Below are 21,550 nucleotides of genomic sequence, written 5' to 3'. Positions count from 1 at the left end.
ACCACCAAAAGATAGATGTGGCCTGCCTACAAGAGACACATCTCACATCCATCACTGAAGGGCAGATACGCGCCAAATGGGCACTGTATCGCATGGCATCCTCTAACACCAGTTACGCTAGAGGGGTCATGCTCCTGATTAGGCGCGGCACCCCCTTCATGCCCATCACTGGTGTCAAGGACGACCAGGGGTGCTATGTTATAGTGCAGGGCAACTTTGGAGGCACGGCATTGACAGTGATCACTGCATATGGCCCAAACACTGATGATCCGGGCTTTTACGCACACATCTGGGCTAAACTGCGCAAACTACCACCCACCGCCATTATATGGGGAGGTGATTTTAACACATGTCTTGACCCAGCAGTAGACAGATCCACAGGCAATGACTGATATGGGAAACAGTCGGCTAAGGCACTCAGAGATGGTATACTAGAATGCACGATGATCGACATGTGGCGTTTTTGACACCCAGGTCATAGAGAAGGCACCTGCACATCATCAACACATTACACGTGGTGGAACATAGACTTCGGGTTAGCCACACACGACATCAGTACATGGACTACGCGGATTGAGCATATGCCCTGGACACTGTCAGATCACGCACCCGTACACCTTGCGCTCGACATCCCCATGCACACTCCACGTCAGTTTGCCTGGCGCTTGCAACAGACCACACTCCAGGATCAGGTATACTGTGTCGAACTTCACCAAGCCATCGTGGACTTTTTCAAGTTAAACGCAGGTTCTGTGAACAGCACAAAAACATTCTGGGAGTGTTCAACTATACTTTTACTGTGCACAAGCACAACACGCCCACTACTGGTTACAACCACATGCGTACATGCGTACATCCTCCACATAGCTGTGGAATATGTAAGCATGCTACCTTCCCCACTGATAACCTACATATCTGACCCGCAAAAACATGCCCCTAGGGACAAAATACACCCTGTGATTTGCACGTCCCGAGCATGGCACACGTTAGCACACCAGGCACAGAAACTTCCGATATACGCTCCTGCACTCCCCATAGCCCATCACCCAAAGATCACAGTTACTCAAGAGAAAAATATGCTTGCTCTTCTGAGGGACATGGACCTAAATTAAATGAGCAAAATCTTTCCACACAATCGATTCATCCCACAGTATGAACCGTCTCTTAGCGCACACCATGCGCCGCTGAAGATATTCGCATATTTGCGGCTGCGCATGGCTATCAAGGAACTTTTCCCAACGTTTCCGAGTGAGCCACCCAGCTACATGCACTACAATTCCTATTAAAGGCTTCCACACAGCAGGGCCTGGTAAAACGTTTATATCACATTTCACAGGGAGAACTACACCAGATGCAGAACATATCAATTCAAAGATGGGAGCACTCAGTAGGTGATACTATAGATGAAGGGGACTGGGATTACAGCTGCAAGCAATTACACCTGCTGACCTCAAACTGTAACCTTCGCATTATCCATTTTAAATTCCTGCACCAAATATACTACACCCCTGCGAAACTACATAGATACGGCCTTCGAGCAGACGATAAGTGTCATAGATGCAGCGCCCCTAGTGCAGACTTCTTGCACATGGCATGCTCCTGTCCCCTGCTTCAAGCCTACTGGCAGGAAGTTACTGATGCCCTCACGATAATGCTATCAGAATTCATACCAAACGCTCCACTAACATGCCTACTGGGAACCCACAAGCCAAGACTGGCCAAGAGACGAGAACTATTGGCAGTGGCCCTGCTGTTGGTCAAACGTCGGATAGCACTAAGATGGGGCAGCAAGCGTCCCCCTAGATTTAAGGACGGGATTGCTGACCTGACATGCTGGAAGGAGACCCTGGAGACTTATGCAGAGGAATTACCGCAAGCCTCCAGACCTAGGGACTTCTGGGAACCATTTGTCTAATATCTCAGGGCTACACAGGAGGGCGAGGCGATGTCCCCTGGTACGCCACTTAGCACCTGATTCCGAGAGACCCCCCTGACCAGCCCAGATAGGTCGTTTGACTTGATGATGATGCTAACATGGGTCAATTGTATACGGTATATTACATCATTTGTGTTGGATCACTGTCGTTGTTGTGGTAGGAACAATGTGTTACATCATGGAAGGTTGGCCTCTCTCTGAACGGGTGTTCTGGGCCTGGATGTTGTTTTTTTTCTTTGTTATGGCGCCAAGCCTAGTATGTGATGAAAATATGTACACCTGCATCTCTCTTCTTGTACCACCTTTTTTATGTTGACCAGGGAAAATAAAATAATAAAAATAAAAATAAATCCCACTGGTCCAGCTATTTGGTATTTATATATAGATCTATACAGTGATATATTGTAACACTTATTTCAAGACTCCTATATTTGTGAGATTTTGGTAGATGTGTCCCACATTCTTTCATGGTCTGGTAATGTTTTTTTTTATAATTTATACTTTTGTTAGTCATTCCCTCAATTCTTCAAACCCAGTTGGGGTTTGTGCCTTAACATCTTTGAAGGTGTATGTTGTAAAGCTCTATGCTTCTCACTGTATTGTATTGTTTTCACTGACTACTAAAGATGTGATCAATGGAAAAAGGTGTCTTAACTCTACCTTAATATTTTAGGATTGAGTTATCCACAAAATAAATGAGGCACTTAAAGCAAGAGCTATTTTCAAAGACACAAACATTTGTTTTTGTGGCGTTATGGACATATACACAAATTTAAGAAAATCCATCTCCAAGGCAGATTTTGTAATAGTGGTATGCAAATAGACATCAATAAAAGATTTGATCTGGCAAAGAAATATTTTTAGACTGTCATCACATTTTATGCATTGCCTAGTTGACTAAATATACAGTGAAGTTGTTTTTTATTTTACTCCGGTGAGTAGCCAGGTTGAACATAATGCTGTTAATGCTACCTTTTAAGGCATATTGTATGTGTTTGTATCAGATGTTTGTGCCATTCAAGTGGCCATGACTTTGTAGTATGCAATTAAGGGCCTGATTATGATGTCGGTAGGAAAGCCTCCCCTAGACCATGTCGGAACCCATCATAAACGGTCTGTCGGAATTGGTTACAACTGACCGATTACGATGCTCGCGACCAGAATGGAAACCCTTTGGTCATTCCAAATTGGTTCAGAATGGCATTTGGAGAATATGAGTCGGTCGGAGCCTATTAGTACAGCTCTACAGACAGCATTTCCAACCGATCGATTACGATGTAGGATTCAAACTGCCTTGCAGACTCGGTCTGTCAGACACAAAAAGGCTGTTGAAATGACTTTGGGGGCCCCTAGCAGGCCCCCCCTCATCCTGAGGCCTCTGGTTTGGGGTCAGGGGGTACCCAAGAGACCCTCCTGTAAAGCCATCACAGTGTGGCAGATCCCTTGGGGTGCCCGCAACAGTGTGCTAGGTTTTCCGAAGACACCCATTTTCCCCATAGGAACCTGTGTTGTCGGTCGGAACACAGGTTCCTATAGAAGTCAATAGGAGTCCGTCCAAATGGTGTTTGGAACCATCATAATAGTTCAGTAGGAACTTCCGACCACGAGGCAGTTGGAACTGAATCCGACAAGGAGTCGGGCAGTTTAGTTTCCGACCGGCAGCGTAATCAGGCACTAAATGTTTGTGATATGAAAATGAATCTACGTTTGTTTTCTGTATTAAATAAATAATGAAAATATATAAATAGAATTCCAATTGATGAAATGGTGTACATGGGGACAGAATATTCCTGAGCATTCATTGTGATAAAATGATGTATTTGTTGGTATTTATATGCTACTGTATACCCTTCTTCAATTCTCCTGTGGGTAGGAAAATTAATTGAGGAAATGGAATTGGTTTCAAAAGGCATTAAAATTTCCATTATTTAGAAGTGTATTAACAAAAGGCTTATTTCATTTTCAGGTTCTTCCAGTACGGACACGGACACATCAAATACGCACTATGGGACAAACAGCAGTTCAGTCGCAGCTGCAATCCTCGTACCCTTCTTTGCTCTAATATTATCAGGGTTTGGGTTTTACCTATACAAACACAGGTATATTTATCCTGTTATGACTATTTTGTACTTACTTTATAATGTATGAATTAGCTACACTATATTCCATTTCACTCTGCAATTTTCTATTGTCCCTTTAGAGTATAAGGTCATCAGCTGTTGCCAAATGATGACAAGCAATGAACAGTAGATACATATAGAAATTAGTTTCTGCAAGTAGAAGGTTCATTTGGCTGCATCAAATTACAACCCTAGGCCAGATAATTCATAATTTTACTATATAAATAAACATGGAATAATATTGGTCATGTTATTTTTTCTGAATGGAATACAGTGCCCTTCATGATATTTTATTTGTTCTTTACTTGAGCGATTTTACACATAGTGTTGTACAAGAATAACATTGTCAGATGACATAAATGTTCAAGTTAATTACAGAAAATCCACACCCAATGAAATTACATTTTTGTAAACAATACTATTTCAAATGTTAGTGCAGTACACAATATTCTGACATACAAGTCTCTCATGTAAGCAAAAGAACAAAAGGAAATAGAAGTTTTTTTATCTCGTTTCCATGTAGGTTTTTCTTTACTTACAAGCTGAGTGATCGCGTTTTAATGTGACTTCATAGTTTTACGTATAACAATAAACACCTCAAGTAAAGACAATTAGAAAAATCTAAACAGACAAAGGTGTTTTGTCTATTTTTGTCAATAAACTAAGGACAAACGATATCCTATTTGCCATGATATACCCTGTCTTTTTGATTCTGCCCTCCTGTTTTTGACTGTGTGCTGCATTTCGTTTTGCTGGTTTTAGGACTCTGGGCACTTTACCACTGCTGACCAGTGCTAATGTGCAAGTGCTCCCTATGTAAATTGTATTGGTGATTGGTTTATCTGTGAATGGGATATTTGCTTTACTAGTAAGCCCCTTGTAAAGTGCAGCAGGTATGACAGGGCCTGGAAATCAAATGCTACTGGTGGGCCTGCAGCACTGATTGCACCACCCACATGAGCAGCCCTGCACATAAAGTCTCAGACCTGCCACTGCAATGCCTATGAGCAGTGGCGGCTGGAATGGCTTGGGGGTGGTGGGCGGGGAGGACATGCAAGGGGTAGCGCAATGTAAAAGTAATAAATACAAAATTAAACACTTACCTTGCTGCTGGGTATCGCGTCCTTACTCCCGGACTTGAGGAACAGGAAGCACATCCAGGCTCCCCTGACCAATCACAATGCTGCAATGCAGCATTGTGATTGGTCTGAGCATCCTGGTTTGATGCTCAGCCAGGGAATGAGGGCCTGGGCATTTTCTCCACGCAGGTTGTAATGCAGCCTGCATGGAGAACAGGGAAAGTGTGCTTGACTGTATTGGGCATCCCAAGAGGGCCCGCCAAACAGTCATGTGCACTTAGGAATGGGCAAACCACTCCACGCTGCCCTGCTCTGGGAGCAGAGCAGACCTGCCCACCCACTGGCCCGCAAAGCAGCCCAGAATCCAGTACTGACCGAAACATAAGCAGTGGAGGGGAGGAGCTGCCATGGCCTGTGAGTGTAGTTTTAAACTGCCATTTTGACCGCCCAACCCTTCCCTTTTACTACATGTAAGGCACCCCTAAGTTAGTCCCAAGGCAGTGTATTTAAAAGATAGGTTATGTGCAGCTGTGTTTTACAAGTTGCAATAGTGAAATACTGCTCATTTCATTTTTCGCCATTGCAAGGACTGAAGGTGGTTCTTAAGTTGCGTGTTGGAAACTGCCACTTTTAGAAAGTGTATATGTCAAAATGGGCAACCCAATATACCCTTGTGTCTTGGGTAGATAAGTATTGGGTAATGTTGCCAACAAGGGATATATTTAAAGGAGTGTTTAAGTAAAATCAACAAATACTTCCTAAGTACCTCCTTACTTCCTTATTTTTTAATACAATATAATTCAATTAAGGAATTCACCTGGCTGTACTGATTTATTCTTTGTTTTTGAATTTATAGACCATTGTACCTTTCATTAATTGTGAATGTCATGAAACACACCTTTAAATATATCCCTTGCTGGCAACATTATCGGATACTTTTAGAAAGTGGAAATGGTCCTGCTTATCCATCCTGTGCCTCTGCCTGTCTGTAGAATCCATGTCTGGGTTAGGGTGACAGTTGGGCTCTTGTGCATTCACTCTAGAGACTCACACAAAGGAAGCTGAGGTGTACCTTGCATATCCTGATGGGCCATCACCCGACTGATAGGCTTTACTGAGCTAGAGTGGTGGGAGGAGTTGTCACTGACAGCTGCATAGGGCTGTGCCTGTCCTCTCACAAAGCTGTCTCCAACACCTTGTAGTGTGTCTGGAGCCAGGTCAAGGAAACGCAGTGTATTGTAGACTACAAAGACTTTCCTTTGTAGCCCTCAAAATGCAATGTGGAGACAGTAACCATTTTCCGAATTGATGCATTTTTAGCAATGTGGGTACCTGTGGTGTTAGGGCTTGGGATTTGCCATCACACAAGGAAACTTACTAAACCCAGATATATCTGAAAGCTAGACATGCAGGGTAGTCTAGGGTAGTGTGATTTGCAAGGGTAATGCTACATTTTCTTACCAAAAATGCCCTGCAAACACTACATTGTGGCTAAAATCAAATTTTCGGCTTATTTCTTTGAAGGAAAAGTTTTTGTGGGGATTCACACGGTTCCAATCATTCAGCATTCACACACTTCTTCCAATAAATGAGGCAGCCCACTTGTGTGGCTGGGCATATTACCAATGGCAGGAACAAATAAAAACTTTGGTCATATGAATCCAATGAGGTCTTTACATGGTCAAGAGGTTAATCCATGTTGGTCTCAGGTAATATGCAAAATGAGGTAAAGGTTTTATTAAGAGAAGTGTGGGTACTGGGTAATTGGAAGTTTGTTGATCCTGTGCATTCCATAACTTAGCCCCATAAAAATATAATGAAAGTGTGTAATTTTAATCAATGTTTTACATTTATCAGGCATTTTGGGCAAGAAAGCATAGTGGGACCCATGCAAGCCACACCACTCTTGATTTACCTGTGTGGGCAAGCCCTGAGAATGGCCATTCACCATGGTTAGTGAAAAGAAATTGGGACTTACCCGACAGCTTGCCTGTATTTCAAAACTATGCCTAAAGTATCCAAATTTCCTCTTGCGTGCCTTGGGGAGAGGTGAAGCTCTAGGCATCGGGGTTGGAAGAAGGCAGAGAGACTTTTGGGGCATTTTTTGTATGCCTGCTATGAGGATGCACTGGCCTACACTGGATTTCTTTTTTCTTTTAAGTCAAATGCCTGGTATTCAGCGGGGTTTCTGGCCCCTGTCCACTTTGGTAAATTCTCTAATCCTCCCCCGGATGGAGGGCTGATAAACTATAGGAGCCAGTATTGACCACCCTACCACTTTAAATCAAATAGAAAGTTCTTGGTGGTCTAGTGGGCTTTCTGCTCTCCTATGGTGGGCACATTGGGTATAACGCCCCCATTGCAGTTGTTGCCCAGGGGACAGAAAGAAAATAATGTGTAATGGCCTTTTATTGGGCTGGGGGGAAGTCCCAGTACCAGGTTCGGCTTTATACAGGCCAGGGCTAGTTGCACCGCAAGGACCCTCAAGAACAAAGTGGACTTCATCCTCAACTAGTAGTGCACCATGAGGCACGTTTGCAGAGTGGTAGAAAAAGGGGGCATTGCCACCGAAAACATTTCAGCAACCTACTGTGTGGAACTTACAGGAGTTAACAGGAGGGGTAGTTGGCCCCCAAGAACCCTCATTAGCCAAGGGGACTTCATCTCCCTACTAGTAGTGCACCAGGAGGTGCATTTGCAGAATGGTGGCGAAAGGGGGCATGGCCTTCTGCGAGGTCTCAGCAGTACCACTGTGTGGGACTTACTGGAGGTAACAAACCCCCTTTCTCCACTGCTCTGCATATGCAGCCCTTGGTGCACTACTGGTTGGGGGATGAAGTCCACTTTACTCCTCAGGGAACTTGGGGGCCAAGAAGCCCTCCTGGTACCTCCTGAAAGTCCTACATAGCGAGATTCCTGAGAGCTGGTCAGAGGCCCAGCCCCTTTTCTCCACTACTCGGCACTGCAACTACTACTTAAAAAAAATAGAACTTCACTGACAAAAACAAAGGTTCCAGAGATGTTATAGTTAGGAATAAGCATTTAATTTACCTTAAGAAATTCACTGGAAAAAAACAAAGGTTACAGAGATGTTATTGTTATGCTCAGGTTTCACTAGTTCCAAACCAGAGAAATTCAGTAGTTAGTTTAGCTAACTATAACTTGCGTCCCTACAATGCACTGCTTATAACCTCACATATCACTCATGACGTGGGCAGTGACATCACTCATGACATCTCAAATGACGTCACTGCTGACATCATCCATGGAACCTCTGACTCACCCACTCACCCCCCCAAATAACCTTTAATACACCCACTCCAACTTCCGCACTACCATTCTCAAACTTATTCGTACACCCATGCCCGTACGTACACAGCTATTCCCTGATTCGTAGGACTACACACACATCCACTCATTCACCCATACAGCATCTCATATGCCCACTCACTTGCTATACAGCAAATGACATCTCCACTCATACACCTGTACAACCACTCACACACTTGCTCAGTCATCCATAGAGCTACTCACACACCTACTCACTCACCCGTATAGTCACCCACACAGCCAATTACTCACCCATACACTTACACACACACCAACTCACTTACACATACAGGTACTAACACATACTTACTCACTTATACAGTCACTGACACAAGTACACACTCACCCATGCAGCTACTCTCACAATCACTCACCCATCCCATATTAGCTGGTGGGGGCATTTTCGAGCCGTTTCTGGGCTCTGAATGACCTCCGGTAACCTAAGTCTAAACCGGAAGGTCCCGCCATCTTGGATTGGGAAGAGGGTGAACACAGGACCTCGTGCTATAAATTAAGGCAAGAGCCTCGGGCGCAGCCTGTACACATAGGCGGCTCCCCTGACACTCACAGGGAGCTTAGCCGGGCACCACACGGCACCACAGAGCCGAAATTGCTTTTAAAAACGTTATTTTTGATGTTGGTTTGGAAAATTTGTTTTAATTTTTAAATTTACTCCTTGTCACACCGCCTGGTCATATTAGCTGGTGGGGGCATTTTCGAGCCGTTTCTGGGCTCTGAATGACCTCCGGTAACCTAAGTCTAAACCGGAAGGTCCCGCCATCTTGGATTGGGAAGAGGGCTTTTTGCGCTCTAGTGTGAGGGCGAACACAGGACCTCGCGCCTCATAAATGGCCGCACTCACTCGTCCGCGCAGCGGGCGGGCGCAGCGGGCGCGCCGATGGCGCGCCGGAGGCGCGCCAGAGGCAAGCCCGTCTGGGCCCGTCCGGGCCCGTACGGACCTAGGGCCAGACATGCTGCCCAAAACAAAGCGAGGGCCTCTCACATACTCGCAAGAACAACTTATGTCTCTCTGCCCCAAAGCCTCCTGCCTCTGTCCGAGGGGATTGAGGTTGGATGTGCTCTTCAAAGCCTGTGCTCTATGTACTACGGAAAGTAAAGAGGCCCAGAATGCTCCCCCTCCTAGGGAACCACTTCGACTAGCCCTCCTGAACTGTAGATCTTTACCTAGGCACTCCTTACACATCCACCATCTGATTTTGGATCACAAGCTTGATGTGCTATTTTTGTCGGAAACGTGGACATCTGACAGTTCGGATTTTGACATGGCGAACGCTCTTCCCCCCGGATTTTGTATCTTTTGCTTGCACAGACCGCGAGGCAGAGGGGGCGGGCTGGCCATTATATATAGAGATATTTTGACATGTAGGGCCGCTGAAGGGTCTATCCTGGATGCGGAAAGTTGTAGCTTTAAGATTCAATTGTCCCCCAACGACTCACTGTCGGGGTTGCTGATTTACCGGCCTCCGGGCAACATCAAGCAGTTCGCGAACTCTCTGCTTGAAGAGGCCCCATTGCTAATAGCGTCGGCACCCAACTTTCTCCTGCTTGGAGATTTAAACCTACATTTCGATTCAGCGGAGGATAAAGCTGCAAACGACCTTAGATCTGAACTTGGGCTGGGGAACATCACCCTCCATAATCAGGAGCCCACCCACGTCAAGGGCCATTTATTGGATACGGTGTTTTCTAATCTTCCCCGTCTTTCCATGTCACCGTCCTTGCCTCTCCCTTGGACGGATCACTTCCTGATCCCCTTTCAACTGGGTTTTGTTACAACTCCCCCATCTCTCCCGGCAGCCACAGCACAAGTACCAGTAAGGGCATGGTCGAAACTCCCGGTCGGCGATCTTACACGCAAGCTGACACATACCATCCCGGTGCTTAATAGGGATCCTATAGAGGCAGATGAGGCTTTCTGCGAATGGCTCAGCACAGCTTTAGACGCGGTACTTCCCCTGAAAATAGCCAACAGGAAGACGGGGGGCCCCAAATCCTTATGGTTCACCCCAGAGCTGGGTCTTCTGAGAAAAATTTGTAAAAAGAAAGAACGTGACTGGCGGAAAAACTGGGCAGGAAACTCCAAAGAAGAGTACAGGGCAGCCATGAGAACTTATAAAGTGGCGCTCAATGCCACCAAAGCGGCCTACCTTGAAAATAGGATAAAATCATCAACCAATTCTTCAAGGGAAACCTATAAAATTCTCAAAGAGCTGCTCAAAGTTCCAGTATCTCCAGAACCCTCAGAGGGGAGTACGGACCGCTGTAACCTTCTGGCCCAGTACTTTGACCAGAAAATTCAAAACATCATAGCCGGCCTCCCCGTGTCCCGTCAGAGCCTGCCCTTGGGGGAGAGCCGTCTGGCCACTGATAGAGCCGTGCTGGACAAGTTTGCCCCGATCACCAGGGAAGCTTTCTGTAAAGAGTTGGCCGCGCAAAAAAGTGGCTCTCCGACGGATCCCATGCCTATGTACATCCTAAAGCAGTTTATGGATGTCATAGCGGGACCGGCAGTAGATCTACTCAATGCTTCCTTTGCCGCCGCCAAGGTCCCCCCCAGTTGGAAGCAGGCTATAGTAAAAGCCCTGCTAAAAAAAGCGGGGCTTGATCCCATCGATTTGTCCAACTTTCGGCCAATCTCCTTACTGCCAGGGATGGGAAAGATTGCTGAGAAATGGGTTAACCGGCAACTCTCGTCCTTTTTGGAATCTAACGAGTTGTTACGGCACACCCAGACTGGCTTTCGGCCCGGTCAAGGCACTGACTCGGCGCTGATCACCATGGTAGAAGAGGGCAGGTGCATCTTAGATTCAGGAGGATCAGCAGCCCTGGTCCTCCTGGATCTGAGCGCGGCATTTGATACGGTGGATCATAAGATCTTGATCCACCGGTTGGAGGAGCTGGGAGTAAGAGGCCTGGCGCTCACCTGGCTAATGTCATTCTTGAGTGATCGAACATATCAAGTGTGCGAGGGCAACTATAGATCAGTGCCCACCCCCCTTCAGTGTGGTGTCCCGCAGGGCTCTTCACTGAGCCCTACGCTTTTTAACGTCTACATGGCCCCACTGGAGGGGGAGGTCGCACCCTTTGGAGTGAAACTCGCAACGTACGCGGATGACACCCAATTGATTGTTTCGCTCTCGCTCGCAGAAAGCCATGGTGAGAAGTTTGCCGCCTGCCTTACCAACATCATGGCATGGATGGCCGACTCAAGACTCAAGCTTAATGCCTCCAAAACCGAGGTGATGTTGCTGGGAAATCTCTGCACCTCCCTCCCCAAATGTATGTGGCCGACTTGTTTAGGAGATCCTCCGACCCCGAAGGGATCCATAAAAAGTCTCGGCGTCTGGCTTGAACCGGAGCTGTCGATGCACACTCAGGCGAAAATAACTGCAGGGTGTTGCTATGGGCTGCTCCGCTCAATACGGAAAGTTATGCCCTTACTCCCATTAGACTCTAGGAAATTGCTGGTACAGGGCCTTATTCTGTCAAGACTGGATTATAACAACGCCCTTTTCCTGGCTGCACCGGAATACACCTTGAACGTGCTCCAGAGGGCACAGAATGCAGCTGCAAGACTGCTGACGAACACACCTAGAAGAACGTCAGCAAAACCGGCCTTGAAAGCGCTCCATTGGCTGCCCATAAGAGCGAGAGTGAAATTCAAAGCGCTCTGTACAGTGTTCAGAGTCCTCCAAGGCACAGGCCCTCCGATCCTCAGAGATCTGATCCGCCCTTACAAATCAGTACGAACGCTCCGCTCTGGCGAGGAAAACCTGGTAGCTATCCCGAGAGCAAAAAGAACAAGGACCGGAGGACGCCGCTTTTCAATAAACGCGGGTCAGCTATGGAACTCCCTCCCAACATCAATGAGGAAAGAACCTAGCTTGACCAGATTCCGAAAATCCCTTAAAACGTTCCTTTTCCCCCAGAATGACTAACATCTCTGGATGCGGCTCAGAGGAGGTCTGTCTGTGTGTACACGTAGCGCTGGGACGCTCAAGGGCAGCCATGCGCTTTAGAAATTCTTTTTCATTTCATTTCATTTCATCCATACAGTCACTGATATACCCCAACACTCACCTATACTGCCTTTAAAATATGCAGTTACTCACCCATATACCACTGACACATCTACTCACTCACTGACGTAGCCATACATACACTTACTTACCCATACATCCCTTCACACAGGCACTCACTAAACCATACTGTCACTGCCTCACCCACTTACTCATCTATACCTGCAGTCACACACACCCTGCCAGGATGGCCCACCCACACTGACACTCAGACATCCATACCGGTACTCAGATAACCAGTCACTCACCCATACAACCACTCATGAATCCACTCACATACCCATACAGCCACTTAGACACCAACTGACGCACTGATACAAAGATTCATACAACCAGGCACTCACCCATACATTCACTGAGACACCTAATCAGTCACTTGTGTAGTCACTGATTCACGAATATGCCTTGGTATATATATTTAACACTCAAACTTTTTGTTAAACATTTAAATTCACTGGATGATGTCATGAGTGATGTCATTTGAAATGTCATGCGTGATGTCACTTGCCATGTCATAAGTGATGTAATATATGAGCTTATAAGCAGTGCCTTACCGGGGCACAAGTTATAGTTAGCTCAGCTAACTATAACTGTTGAATATCTCTGGTATTGGGCTAGTGAAATCTGAGCCTAACTATAAAGTCTCTGTAACCTTTCATTTTTTCAGTTCATATATATATTTCATCTTTATTATTGTGATGTCCAAAGTCTGTGTGGCACACTAATCAAACAAATATTTTATTTAAACTCAAAGGGAAAGCTCTTTTCTCATGTCCCAACATCACTTTTCATTTGAAAAGTTTTCTTTAGCAAAACGGTGGATGAAATATTCACGTCCACTGCACTACAAAGGTAATACAATGAACGTGAATAGTTCATCCACCACATTTAATCAGTTAACAGATGGAAAAGATGAAATCCAACAATTTGTTGAAGGTCATGTATGAGGTCAGATATTCAGTCCACGATAGCACCCGAGCTGTTGCAATAGGGATTTTTCACTTCTGGTTTGCAGGGGACCTCATAGTGCCTACCATCTAACAAGGAACCAAGTACACCTTTTAGCACTTGGCTGTCAGAGTAATATGGCAAAACAGTCCAGGTTTTACTCACAGATGTGCTGGGGCTAGAATCTCATAACTCACTAACACACATTCTGTGTTTGTGGTTACGAAGAGCCCAAAACTTCAGGATTTCTCCTTTTTCTTCATAGGAGTGCTTCCTGATCCTCCAAAGGCCCAGAACCTGGGAAGGCAACTCATGGGGATGAGGTACTAACTTTAGCAGAGGTAGGAAGGGGTCAAGCTGGTCCATTTGCAAGTCCAGGTAAGTCCAGCAGGTCAGTTGGGCAGGTAGTGTAGGCCAAGGCCTCTGGAGCGTGTTGTGTCCATCTAGCTCAGAGGAAGAAGTCAGTAATCTGACCCTTGGAGTCACTCTGCCTGGGGTGAAATGAGCAGTGTCAGTCTTCCTTCTCAGAGAGGAGGGTAGGGCATGGCAGTCCTCCTTCTGTAGTATCCATAGGTCCAGAAGTGTATTGAACGGCGGGTCTGAGAGAACTATTTGTATGACTGGTGCAAGCTTTGAAGTGAAAAAAACTTCTGAAGTCCCCCCCCACAGATGGTTCTGGAATTTCCTGCCTCCCTGCCCTGGTTACACAGGGTGTGGTGTCACAAAAGGCGAGTGTGAAGTTGTTTGTGTGTCTACTGAGGCAATTCCTTTGAAATGTAAGTGGGCTGCGCACAGCACCACCCCTCCCATCCTGCCAGGATGGCCCATCCTGCCAACACTAAGTCCCCTGTTGTAATATTGTCTGGAGGAATACACAAAGGCCAGTTGCCAACTACATCTAGTCATGTGATTCAGGATACAGGCCGTAGGCAACAAATGGTTAGAACAAAAAATTGTCAACTTTCCAAGTGCCTCTAACTTATGTTGTACGCTGCGGGGAAGTCACGACCCATTGGGAGACATTAATGACGTACCTTGAAATCAGTGATTTTGCACCGCATTTAACTTTTAATGATCATCCATCTGTAAATTCCTCATAAAACGGCTATGTTTCTGTGATCTACAAGATTTCACTCAGTCACTTTTGAGCCCATGCTGCGTCAAAACCCTGCGCCTGCTTGAAGCAGGCGTAAGGATTGACGCAGCATTGTGCAGATAGGGCCCCCCAGAGCATTGCTGGAGCTATGTCGCGCTTGTGACGCAACTCCAGCAATGCGCCACTTTTACGGCACAGATGCGTGACGCATCTGTGCCATTTTTGTCCCATGGTGCGCCGCATTATAAATGCGGCGCATCCATGATGGCAGAGCTGGGCCGCAAAATAACTGGCGCATCCCTGCTGATATGCAGGGATGCGCCAGTTATTATAAATCTACCCCAGGGTGTTTGTTGAGTCTTACCACGTGCACAGGCAGCACCACGAATCTGTTTACTCATAATTCCAACATTTTTCAGATGCTTCTGTCCCTCTGGGGACACCAGTAAAATGTATGGGGCAGATCTATATTGGAGATGCGCCACTTTTACGCCGCCGTTGCGTCACTGTGAGGCAGCGGCGGTGTAAACCCTGCGCCACGTTGCGCCATATTTACATCGTGACACATCAATGGAGATGCGTCACGATGTAAAGCCCTGCGCCAAGTAAAACCTGCGTCAGGTTTCACGTGGGCGTGTCGACAGAGGGGGGGGCGTTCCGTCGCAGGAACGCCCCTGAAAAGTGACTCAGTCAAATCTATAAGATTTGACTGAGTCACTTTCTCAACGCTGATGCGCCAAAACCCTGCGCCTGCTTGAAGCAGGCGTAAGGCTTGACGCACCATGTTAGGGATAGGGTAGGTTGGAACAGTGCTGGAGTTGCGTCGCGCTTGCGACGCAACTGAAGCACTGCGCCAACCTTACGCCATCGGATGCGTCACACATCTGTTTATTCCTGCGCCATGATGCGCCGCATTGTAAATGCGGCGCATCATGTGTGGCGAAAGGGTAAACTTGCGTGACGCATCATTCCTGGCGCATCCTTGCTGATTTGCAGGGATGCGCCAGGAAACATAAATCTGCCCCTATGTATTTTTCTCACTGCTGATGGGGATTCTGGGGCTCTACTGCCCAAGGCATTGTTTTGTTTTCTGTGTTTCAGCCTCAGGGCCATTTTTCAGGCTAGAGCGACTGTTCCCTGCTTTTTCATTACACATCCACATGCATGACTATAGGAACGATGTGGAGGTCCCTGAGTATCAACCTGCTATGTATGTCTTTCTACTCTTTAGCCATCTTTTACTAATGTATGTTGCATGGTTTTTTTCTGCAATTCAAATTAATGTTCATCGTAAAGCACACTAAAATAATATGATGCAGCAAGGCTATGAACAGCTGCTGAATAAATAAAATGACGGTTCTGATGTTCCTTCACAGCACAGATTGTTCTCATAAAATTTCAATATTGTCCATAGTATTTGATTTTAGAATTGCTGCTTTCTCCATTGTTTGCAGACTATGATAATCAGTGTCTCTTTTTTCCACAGAACAAGACCAAAAGTACAATACAATGGCTATGCTGGGCATGAAAATAGCAATGGACAAGCTTCATTTGAAAATCCCATGTACGATACAAACTTAAAACCCACAGAGGCAAAGGCAGTACGATTTGACACAACATTGAACACAGTCTGTACAGTGGTATAGCCCTATGTGTTTGATATGACTGATTCATAGCCATACTGTACCTCTGACAGACACGCAGTAAGTCTTTTGGTGCCAGTTACCAACTTCTCGCCCTTTTATTTGCTGCTGTGGTCTATCTTTTATCAGCATACAAGAACCTGCAGCTAAACGTTTGGGCTTCATGTGTCACCAGTCTTCTAGAGAAGAAGTGAAAAAATGTGCTTGACATACCGTGGAGCTGAAATGCCTGGCTGCATTTGCTTGAAACCAAGGCACACCGAAGGATACTGCCAAGTCATGCCAATCCGTCATATTTAATGCCTCAGACATTCGTACTTTTGCGTGGCTGGATGCCTTTCAATGCAATCTTCCAGGCACTTGGACAAGTCCTTGGTGTACTCAGAAAAATGATAGCTCCACCGTATACATTTTTTATCCCTAGGAAAATAAATATTCGGAAGAAGTAAAAGCTTTCTTTTTTTAAACGAGAATAAACACTTTCTTGCAGTTGCACATCCATCAAGACGCTTTATTATATCATCACAGAGATTGTGTGACAATTTTGGAGACCAACAGAAGATCCCGCGTTCTGTATTAAAGAACTTGGGTGATTTGCAAGTTTCCCACTAAAAATGTTATTGCAAAATATTACTGCACAACTTGTTTGCACTAATGTGATATACATGACTACGATACTGGTACAACAAACAAAAACATACAGGGTTTATACACTCTAAACATTGTACATAAGAAATTGACATTCTTATTTGAAGCATTTTATGATCCTTTACTTTTGGTTCTATGATATGGCCTTTTAACCTTGGCACAGAGTGGCGATACTAAAGAAACTATTTGCAAATGTTTGTGTTGTTTTTACTTGTTTATGCTTAACTCATGTCAAAGTTTGCATCAATATCACAAAAGATCAGTGGACAGCTATCAGAACAAACTGTTAATTTTCACTCAAATTTCAAGGATTATTTCCATAGAAAAGAACACTTTCCAGTCCAGATCACACGGTTGCTTAGTAATTTTGCACTAAATTTAGGTAATTCTGGACTGTACTCGGGCAATTTTGACTTGACATTGGCCAGTATTTCAAAAATGGCATTTGTTACGAGTTATTCCGAACAAATATTGGTTAACGAAAGGCGCAAACTTGACAGTCATGCAACTAAAATTGCGTATCACTTCTGTAAAATGGCCTGCTCCCAGTGCAAATTTGCTTGCCACTGGTGCAAATTATGTGTTCTGTTCCTTGGTCTTTATTGCCCCCCCTCCTAAAAGCAAGGGGTAGGCGGCTATAGTAATGCTGTGCGCTATATGTAGAGGTAAACAGGTATTTATTTTGGATAGCTCACAAAGCTTATGAGCATGAGCTAACAGTCTTCCTTTACTCTCTGTTCTAATTATGTGTTATTAGCGTTAATATGTTGCTTAGAATATAATGAACAAAATGTGATTGCAAACAGAGTGCAAATGTTATTAGGTTTAGACAGAGGCATATTAATATCAAGAATCTGTTTGTTGAATTTTTTTGTGTGTGATCAAGCCTTGCTTTAGTTTTTACGATTTTATAAAGCTTGACAAAAGGAAAGAAACATCTCACTCTTTCCAATACACTGTCCTGGAAGTAGTGCGGCTAAGGTGTGTAGTCACATCCAAAAATGTTTTTTGAAACCAAAACGAGAGTCCATGCTTCTGTGCATATGTAGCTCTACAGAAGACTAAGAAACATGTCAAACAGTAAAGTACTATATTTATATTATTTTTGTACAAAAATAGCCTCAACCCACTGCTAACAACCCTGTTGAGGGCAGTTCTACACATTGTCCAGGAAAGGCAACGTTTTATCTATTACATACACAAAATCATCAAGCAACGATTTCAAACAGAACATCAGGAAGAGAATGCCACAACATAAAGACAGACATGTCTGAAATAGTCAAATTAGGCCTCTTAGTTCTGAATGGTTTACGATATGATTAGGATCAAATTAGAATGAATGTATTCAAACTGTCTAAACGATGCATCTGTAAGATAAAAAGGGAAACACGTGATTTGCTGGCTGAAATTCATTCATGCCACAATACCACTAAAATAATATCAAAGATGCACGACAGCTGAAAAGAACACCACAAAATAGAGTAATGGCCATTGTATAGTAAGCTACCAGCTGAATATGTGGAGAAGAGTATATTAATTTTTAAAATATTTACATACTATATTCCTCAAAATGTATGGCACGCGATTTAAAAAGAAGAGCTTGAAGTTCAAATGTATATAGAAGACAGTGGAAAATGTAAGAAGGGCTGGCGATATCTGTGTATGTGGAATAGACTAAGCAAACCAGCTCTTCAATGGTAGCACTTAATGGAAGATAATGAATGCCATGGGCTGGTAACCAGTTTGACACAAGCAAAGCACATTTCTGTACATTGTTAAACACTTAGGCTACAACATTGTTCGATTACCGATTGTGCCCTATGAAACTATGGCGAAACGCATTGAATTAATGGTATAGAAGAAGCTGATCAAACCATTTTGTCTTTATAAAACTAGATCAGTATTCTATTGAGACTATACAGCTTACTCTTATAACATTCTCCTGGTTGACAATTAGATTTTTTTGATAACACTCAAAACCTGCACCTGCAACACATCGAATGTGCTATACATAAATTAGTTCCATTATCAACCAATTAAAATACTTCTATTGGGAACAAAAGCATATCTCCACGTTCACACTTGGTCCTCCTGAATGTTTAATTTGACATTCATTAATTTTCTCTAATAACTATTTACAGATTGGAAATAAGAATATGTTATCAATTGCCTAAATTAACCTTCGATTGTAAAAAAATGTGTTTGGCTTACTGGCAGAAAAAATAACATAATGTTATTTAACATGCAAAATGAAATATTAAAGACAATCAGCAACATTTCCGACCCCTTGAAAGTATATTGGCAGGTGATCAATGAATATGAAGAGTGGTGATAGGCACCCAATACTTTTCATTTTAGCGGCTGGGCAACAGCAGTCGCTACACTGAATGGCTGGAAGGGGAACTTTTCTAGCAATAATCCCCAACAAAACACCAACAGCTAGGGCTGACAAAAAAAAGCTCACACAAGCTGTTAATGCTGAAAAGGGTCACACACTGGCGTTTGCAACTAATATACTAAATGTTTTACTATGACAATGAATAATTCTTGAAATTGACGTGATGTAACGGGAAAATTTAAATGAGGGAGTGCTGCAATCTGTCACAAAGTGAAAACATTTTAAATGTTAAAACCAAAAACAACAATACTGTCTTAATATAATTAATGGGGTATTGTAAAACATTGGAAGTATGTTTCATTGATGTAATCAACTCAGTGCCTGTTCAAGATGACTACATTTTTAGTATGTTTCTCAAAGTACACCCACGTTAGCATTTAATTTATGGTTCATTCTTTTTTATTATTATTATTTTGGTCTCCTTTCAGACCAATGATCACTGAAGTATGCAGTAGCAGCCAGGGTGTTCACTTTTAGTTGCACCTTATTAAGACTTCACTGGACTTAGCCCATGGAGGTGGGCCACAGATAAAGTATCAGAATGGAAAAAATAACTGATTTTGTGCTTCAAAGTTTGAAAGAATGCTTATTATACACACCTTGCCTTTCTTCAGGCTGGCTGCAATAATTTTGTTTCTTGTGTAAAATATTTTGTAAACAAAATAGAAAAAAACTGCTAAAAAGAGGAAAAAGTAGAACGCTTTCATTTTTCTATCATTACTATCTCCATTCCCTTTATCCATCAATTCATCTCACTACATGCTGCTGACATAGATAGGTGCAAAATAACTTTTTGTACAGAGATATATTTTTTATGAAGAATTTGTAAAATGAATAAATATGCTGTACTTTTCTGATTAATGTAGGTAAATTGTTACAATAAATGTTTTTACCATAAAACATGTAATTCCCCCAATAATGTAAAATGTATCATCTATAGCTGATTTTCAGTTTCTTTTCTTAATTCACATGTAATAATATTTCAGTGGCCTGTAAAATACAACACTATCTTTTTGGCGAAAGAAGTATATAAATATATATATTATAAAATATTGTAATATAGCCTGTGCAATGCCACCTATCTTGAAATCAAAGTTCTAAATAAATATTTAATTTTAGATTTCCAGCTTCTGAGTAAATTTTCTTATCCTGACTTTGAGTGCCTTAAGTATTTTGATAATTTCTACTGTACTGGTTTGCGAGGGAAAGAACATGAGATGTTCTTGTGGTACCACTATGACCATGTATACAATGTCCAATTTTCATACAATAGTTGAATAAGCTATATATACTTGTTTGTACAAAATTAATTGAGAATTATATGTAGTGACAGCTTACTAAAAGGAAATATTGCAATTTAGACTTAGGACCTGATTTTTATCTTGGAAGAATCAGTACTGCCATTGATTTTCGGTCAGATTCTCCATCTGCCAATTAGTGTGTCCACTCACTCTATTTAGATGCTGGTGGGTTGATATATAAGAAAGACTGTTGAAGTGCCACCGTCTCTGCCAGATCTTTTCACCAGCATTAACGGTGTCATAGGCAAAATCAGCTGTCAGAGGGAGTACAGCCAGTTTGCACACTGGACCAATCACAATGTGCATTCCCTCCAATGTAATGGTGGTGGGGAAACAGCCACACCTGTGTTGGCCGTTTGGAATTGATATAAATTAGAAACTCACCTTTCTCACTTTTTCACTTTTCCACTTCCGTTTTCAACATTAACCTGATCGCCCTAGTACTCCCTATGCTGCTGCTACTTAACCGCAAAGCAAATCATTCTTTTCGGATGGGTTGTTTTCATCATTAGATCTTCTGCACCCCCCTGGGTGCGCCAACCCAATGCAAATATGTGTCGCTTATGCGGCCTGTTCCAGGAATCCCTAACTCACCTGCTCTGTATACGCTCATTCTCATTAGATAGAGTACAAAATACTTTGTCGCCTTTCCTGATTAAACAAGGAACACATTCAATACCAGCAGCTGTTACATTTTTCTTGAATGAAGGTCACCCGCAATCAAATGCTAGCCTCATAAAATTCCTGGACAGAGCGAATCCAAGAGTTATGAGCCCAGTTACTGCTCCAAGCCTTCCAAAACTTCTGCGTCAGTGTGAAAAGCCTGGGTAATAAAACTGCCGCCATCCAAGTAGTGGATCATCAACTACATCTGGCTATCACAGGCACTTACCAATTGACCAGCTATCACATTCAAAACAGCAATATAAACTATTTGATAGGTTAAAGAGA

General features: G+C 43.7%; 1 protein-coding gene across 1 annotated transcript in view; it reads left to right on the top strand.

Annotated features, from left to right (window-relative positions):
• Window positions 1–20,367, top strand: part of CSMD1 (CUB and Sushi multiple domains 1) — a 2,626,220-nt gene extending 2,605,853 nt beyond the window's left edge. The window contains exons 63-64 of the mRNA XM_085610820.1: window positions 3,903–4,035; window positions 16,096–20,367. Of these exons, the coding sequence (XP_085466946.1) occupies window positions 3,903–4,035; window positions 16,096–16,255 (293 nt within the window). The 3' untranslated portion in view covers window positions 16,256–20,367. The remainder of the gene's footprint in view (window positions 1–3,902; window positions 4,036–16,095) is intronic.
• Window positions 20,368–21,550: the final 1,183 nt, after the last annotated feature.

Source organism: Triturus cristatus, chromosome 6 (assembly GCF_964204655.1).
Source record: "Triturus cristatus chromosome 6, aTriCri1.1, whole genome shotgun sequence".
Lineage (NCBI taxonomy): Eukaryota > Metazoa > Chordata > Amphibia > Caudata > Salamandridae > Triturus > Triturus cristatus.
This window is presented reverse-complemented; position numbering and strand designations above follow the sequence as displayed.